The sequence below is a fragment of the Cicer arietinum genome, chromosome 5 (genome assembly GCF_000331145.2).
Source record: "Cicer arietinum cultivar CDC Frontier isolate Library 1 chromosome 5, Cicar.CDCFrontier_v2.0, whole genome shotgun sequence".
In the NCBI taxonomy this organism is placed as follows: domain Eukaryota; kingdom Viridiplantae; phylum Streptophyta; class Magnoliopsida; order Fabales; family Fabaceae; genus Cicer; species Cicer arietinum.
Genome location: NC_021164.2, coordinates 57,400,661 through 57,406,718, shown reverse-complemented (window position 1 = coordinate 57,406,718; position 6,058 = coordinate 57,400,661). Strand labels below are relative to the sequence as shown.

At 27.6% G+C, this 6,058-nt stretch overlaps 1 protein-coding gene across 3 annotated transcripts; it reads left to right on the top strand.

Moving 5' to 3' along the window:
* Positions 1–2,332, top strand: LOC101494072 (uncharacterized). Of its 3 annotated transcripts, none has more exons than XM_004500276.4 (7): positions 1–137; positions 312–419; positions 712–825; positions 942–1,220; positions 1,337–1,450; positions 1,971–2,043; positions 2,131–2,332. In XM_004500276.4, exons 2-7 carry the CDS (start codon positions 357–359, stop codon positions 2,166–2,168), a joined length of 681 nt encoding a protein of 226 aa, XP_004500333.1. In that variant the 5' UTR covers positions 1–137; positions 312–356; the 3' UTR covers positions 2,169–2,332. The 3 variants fall into 3 exon arrangements, with proteins under 3 accessions (XP_004500333.1, XP_027190105.1, XP_004500334.1); XM_027334304.2 differs by having other exon boundaries at positions 6–137; positions 290–419; XM_004500277.4 differs by having other exon boundaries at positions 19–155.
* Positions 2,333–6,058: the final 3,726 nt, after the last annotated feature.

Genomic DNA, 6,058 nt, shown 5'->3' with positions numbered 1-6,058 from the left:
AGCATCTTCTTCAAATTAAGACAATCAAAACGCACGCGCAGCCGTTTCGTCCTTCTACTTCCCAAACAAGTTGGACTCGCTCTCAACTCAACCGCTCGGAAAACCCTGCAGGACTTTCTCGTCTCCCGACACAATCAGTGAGATTATCCGTCCAAATATTTATTTTTTAATTTCTTTTTAAATATTTTACTTCCCCCTCTCCTCTATTGAATTTGAATAATTCATGTTTTCATTAATTGTTAAAAGACCCCAACTTTTTCAACTCCATTTCCTACTAAAATTGTTAAAGTTTGTTTTTTTCTTCATTGAAGGGTTAAATTAAACGAATTTCAATTGCCAAAGCCGTTTCTATTATTATGGGGACTGAAACTGCGTCAAGAGATAACTCTCTCATTCTCATCAAGCAAGGAGCTGAAGCTGTAAGTATAAATCATTCTTTCGATTTTTATAATCAATTTGCACCTACCCATTTTGTAAAAAGTCAATCTTTTCTCGTTTTATTGCTGCACCCACCTTGGTTGTGTATAGAAGTGCTATAGCAAAGCAGAATTTGAACAATTTGTTATTGTTCTGTGATACATTGTTTTGTACAAAATATTGTCAAATAGAGGTTATAGTGGCGCTATAGCATTGTTACTTAATAGGGTTTGAATAAACAGCTATTTTCTGCGGTCTGCAATGGCTTATGCCTTTTTATTGTTCTTGTTGTAGAGGGTTTTCGAGTCTTCTTTTGTGGGAAAACGGTCTGTTATCAAGGAACGCTTCTCAAAGAAGTACAGGCATCCAACTTTGGATTCCAAATTGACACTCAAGCGCTTGAATGCGGTCTGTCAGATCTCAATTAAGTTTCATTTTTTTTTTATTTGTGATTAAGTTATATATATAGCTGTGTCTCATTGGATGTCTTGAATGCTTTGTTCTGCTGATCAATTGTTGGATAGGAGGCGAGGTGCACAACCAAGGCAAGGCGACTTGGGGTTTGTACACCCGTGTTGTATGCTGTTGATCCTGTTTTGCACACTTTAACATTTGAATTTGTTGAGGGACCTTCAGTCAAAGATGTATTGCTTGAATTTGGATCATGTGGTATCAATGAAGAGCGGATGGGCAAGATTGCATCCCAAATTGGTGATGTAATTGCAAAGTTACATGATGGTGGTCTTGTTCATGGTGATTTAACAACATCAAACATGTTACTAAAGAGTGATACTGATCAATTGGTGAGTTCATTCTTATCTTAGGTCCTGTAATATTTAAATTAATGCATTTACTCTGGTTATGCAATATGAGATATATCATTAACTTTTATTACAGTTGTAACGTGTATTTTGTCTAGGTTCTTATTGACTTTGGTTTGAGCTTCACTTCTACTCTACCAGAAGATAAAGCTGTTGATCTGTATGTCCTGGAAAGAGCCCTTATTTCAATGCATTCTTCATGTGGTAATGTGGTAAGTCAACTTCTCATTTTTCCCATAGTCCAAATGAATTTACCATTGTTGACCAATAGTTACCCTTTCCTTTGCACAACATGTACTTGCTCGCCTTTATCTCTTATTATTTGTCACTTTTGTAATGTTGACTTGTCTCAAAATATATCACTTTGTAATATCAATCTATTACCATTTTCAATATTACCCTTATTTACATGTATCTTAGCCTATCATATATTAATTATAATTAGTCTTTCTACTAATTACTACTACAATCATTTCAATAACGCCACTCGATCTTAATGTTTTATATCCTTTTGAAGATGACTACTGTACAGTGTACAAATGATTGATTAGTTAATGAAATATGTTGGTCAAAAAAATTATTACACCATGAAAATTAGTACAATTAACAATTATCTGCCTGCATTATTTTAACTTAGATTATAAAAGGTGTATATTTAACAAGACCATACGACTTGTTCTGCTGTAATTTGATATATTTATTGACATTTAATATCGAAATTTGTCTGGATAGATCGATAAGATACTTGCTGCTTACCGCAAGTCATCGAAGCAGTGGTCATCCACATTGAACAAGCTGGCAGACGGTAATACCTTCCATCTAATAGTTTTAAAAATTATGACATTTTCTTCAAGAAAAAGTACTTAACTCGATACATCTTCACAATTTGTAGTGCGACAAAGAGGACGAAAGAGGACCATGGTTGGATGATTATTTCCCAAGTTTCATTTTCTCATTGAGGTAAAAAAGAGGGTGACTACAAATCAATGTTATAAACATAATTTATATGTACCTCTTATATGCACATCTCTTACTGTTTAGAAAATGCAACATTTGAACTTCGATTGAAGCTTTTCTGTGTGCTTATTTTGACATTTACACGTCCATGGTTTAAAGGCTGTGCTTGTTACTATATTGGTGGTTATTGGTTAAATCGTCAATAATCAACAATGATATGTAAAAACAAAAGTGCATTCATCAGTGGAATGCACCAGGATTCACCAAGTTTTATTGATGTTATTTTGCTCTCAAAAATTATAGAAAAATTTTAATATATTTTATTTAACAAAGACTAATACAACTTACAGTGATAATTTTATATGGACTAAAAAAACAAATTTTTATTTTAATTAAAAACATAATTTTATAAAAAATTTAAATATAATTTAACTCTTTTTGTTGTTAAAATAAATGAGTTTATTTTATTTACTACTCAAATATTCTAGAATAATATAGACATATGTATAATTATTTTATTAGTTATGCTATATATTACTAACACATTCTAGAGAAGTCAAAAATGTACTCAACAACAAGGAATACCTAAATTTTATGGAGATGAAATTATGATAAATGAGTATATATTACAAACCGTAGACATTTTTATTTATATATTTCTTGTTTTATGTGGATTTTTAAAAATTATTTTTTAACGAAAGATTAATTAAACATGAATTTTTATGTACTAAAAACTAAAATTCATATTTAATTAATATTTTATTAAATAATCTAAGTTCTTATAAATAAATAAAAAGGATGGTTATCATATCTAAAACATGATTAGGTAGAGTCATTCAATTTTCAATGGAAAGATAAAAAATGAAATTAGAATTTTTTTTGCTTTTAACAAATATATATTTTTAACTTATAGAGACTATATTTTTTTTGCTTTTAACAAATATATATTTTTAACAAATAAAATTATTTCTCGAAAAAAAATAAAAACCGATTTTATAATTGAATTTTTTGAAACCTGTTGCGTAATTAAAACCGGTTATTTAACCATAACCAAATTTATAATTGATTTTAAACCAAATAATGGATTTGGTTATAAATCTAAATCTAAATAATGGAGAGGTAGAGTAGTGGCCAGCATTGTACAAAAAATCTGGTTATGTACTTCAAATTCAAAATCGGATCTAAATCTATTTTAAATATTGAGTTAAAATCACATGGTTATAATTTAGTTTATTTATGATCCGGTTGGATATCCAATTATGTTTTATATTTGGGATTGGTTTTTATCCACTCAACCTCCAAAAATCCTAAATCTTAAACAATTCTGATTTTGTTAATTGAGTTTTTTTTGAAATTTTTTTTCGATAAAATATCAGAAATAAAATTAAAAAACTTTTTTTTTTTCTCAGAAAAATTTTAAATTGAATTTTTTCTCAAAAAATTTGTTGAGAAAATTTTTTTAAAAAATTATCGAAAAAATCGATTTTTTTCTCGAATTAAAAAAATGGTAAATTATTTCTTATCAAAAAATTTAAAATTTAAAATTTAAAATAAAAAATAAAAATAAAAATCGGTTTTAAAATTGAATTTTTTGAAACCGGTTGCTTAATTAAAAATATGTTATTTAACCATAACTAATTTTATAATTGGTTTTATAACCGATTTTAAACTAAATAATGGATTTGGTTATAATTCTAAATCTATATATTGGTTTTAAAATGGATATCATTTTGGTTTTTAAAAAAATCAACCATGCACAACCCTAGTTGTAGCTACCCGCGAAGAAACAATTCTCTTTTATAATTGGTTATTTGCCAAAGAATCTACTATACACCTTACGTATACACCATGGTAGTCAAAATCGTGATTCGGAGCATAAAATCGTGTTTGAGCGATATTGAGGACACTTACCATGCTCGTACTTGTATTTGATTGAGATCGGCTGGATCGCCGTGTTTAATCGTAAAAGCGCTGAAATCGTGCAATTTCTCAGTACCAAAAAAGTTACAGATAGAGATTTTTTGTGGGTCAGGTGAGCGACCCGGTTGCAAATAAGTCACATTTTTTTTGTTAAAAATCCTACACCTGTTGTTCAATCCTATGTTCTCTTTTTTTATGAGTTATACGATGGGCTTTATTTTGGACCTCTTTATATTTTCCTATTCTTGTCTTTGTGAATTGTGAGTTTTTACTTCACATATTCTCTCTCGAATGGTTTTTTCTTTTATTAATTACTATTAAAAATTAAAATCAATATAAAAAATTATTATAAAAAAATATATATACGATTATTTTAATTTTACTTATATTAATATCTATAAATTAGTTACATTATAAAAAATTTATATTAAAATATATTTATATTATATTAAGGAGGTGCTATATTAAGGATATTAAGGATGTGCTAGATTATATTTATATTATATTATATTAAAAACTTATATAAAATATATTTAATATTATAAATTTATATTATAATAAAGAATAAATAATAATATTTTATGTATAATAAGCTCTAATTAATCTAACCAATGTATTCATGTAATGATGACATTTTAATGCAAACAAATTAAAAATAAGTATAAGCCATCACATTAAGTTTAATTAGATGTGGTAGTTAGGGCAGTTCAAAAAATCCGATTATGTGCCCCAAATCCAAAACCGAATTCAAATTCATTTTAAATATCTGGTTAAAATCATATGGTTATAATCTGATTTATTTATGAACCGGTTGGATACTCACTTATCTTTTATATTTGGATTTGGTTTTTATTCACTCAACCTCAAAAAATCCAAAATCTCAAAACAATTCTAATTTTGTTAAGTTTGAGATTCTTTTTTTTAAAAAAAATTTTGAAAAAATAATAGAAATGAAATTAAAAAAAAATTCAGAAAAATTTTAAATTGAATATTTTCTCAAAAAATTTGTTGAGAAAAGTTTTAAAAAAATTTATCGAAAAAATTCAAAAAATTTCGAGAAAAATTTCAATATAAAAATCGAAAGAAAATAAAATTCGGTTTTAAAATTAAATTTTTTGAAACCGGTTGCTTTATTAAAAACCGGTTATTTAACTATAACCAATTTTATAATTGGTTTTATAACCTGTTTTAAACCAAATAACGAATTTGGTTATAAATCTAAATCCATATATTGATTTTAAAATAGATATGGTTTGGGTTTTTTTTTTAAAAAATCATGCACATCGCTAATAGTAGCTACCCGTGAACAAACAATTTCCTTTTATAATTGGTTATTTGCCAAAGAATCTACTATACATCTTACGTATACACCATAGTAGTCAGAATCGCGATTTGGGGCGTAAAATCGTGCTTTGGCGATATTGAGGACACTTACCATGCTCGTACTTGTATTTGACTGAGATCAGCGGGATTGCCGTGCTTAATCGTAGAAGCGCTGAAATCGCGTGATTTCTCAGTACCAAAAAAGTTACAGAGAGGGATTTTTTGGGAGTCGGGTGAGCGATCCGGTTGCAAATAAATCTCTTTTTTTTTTTTTTTTTTGTTAAATACCTTATACTTGTTGTTCGATCCTATGTTCTCTCTTCTGATGAGTTATACGATGGGCTTTATTTTGGGCCTCTCTATATTTTCCCATTCTTGTCTTCGTGAATTGTGAGCTGACTTCACATATTCTCTCTCGGATGATTTTTTCTTTTATTAATCACTATGAAAATTTAAAATCAATATTAAAATTTATTATAAAAAAATATGTATACGATTATTTTAATTTTACTTATATTAATATCTATAAATTAGTTACATTATAAAAAATTTATATTAAAATATATTTATATTATATTAAGGATGTGCTAGATTATATTTATATTATATTATATTAAAAA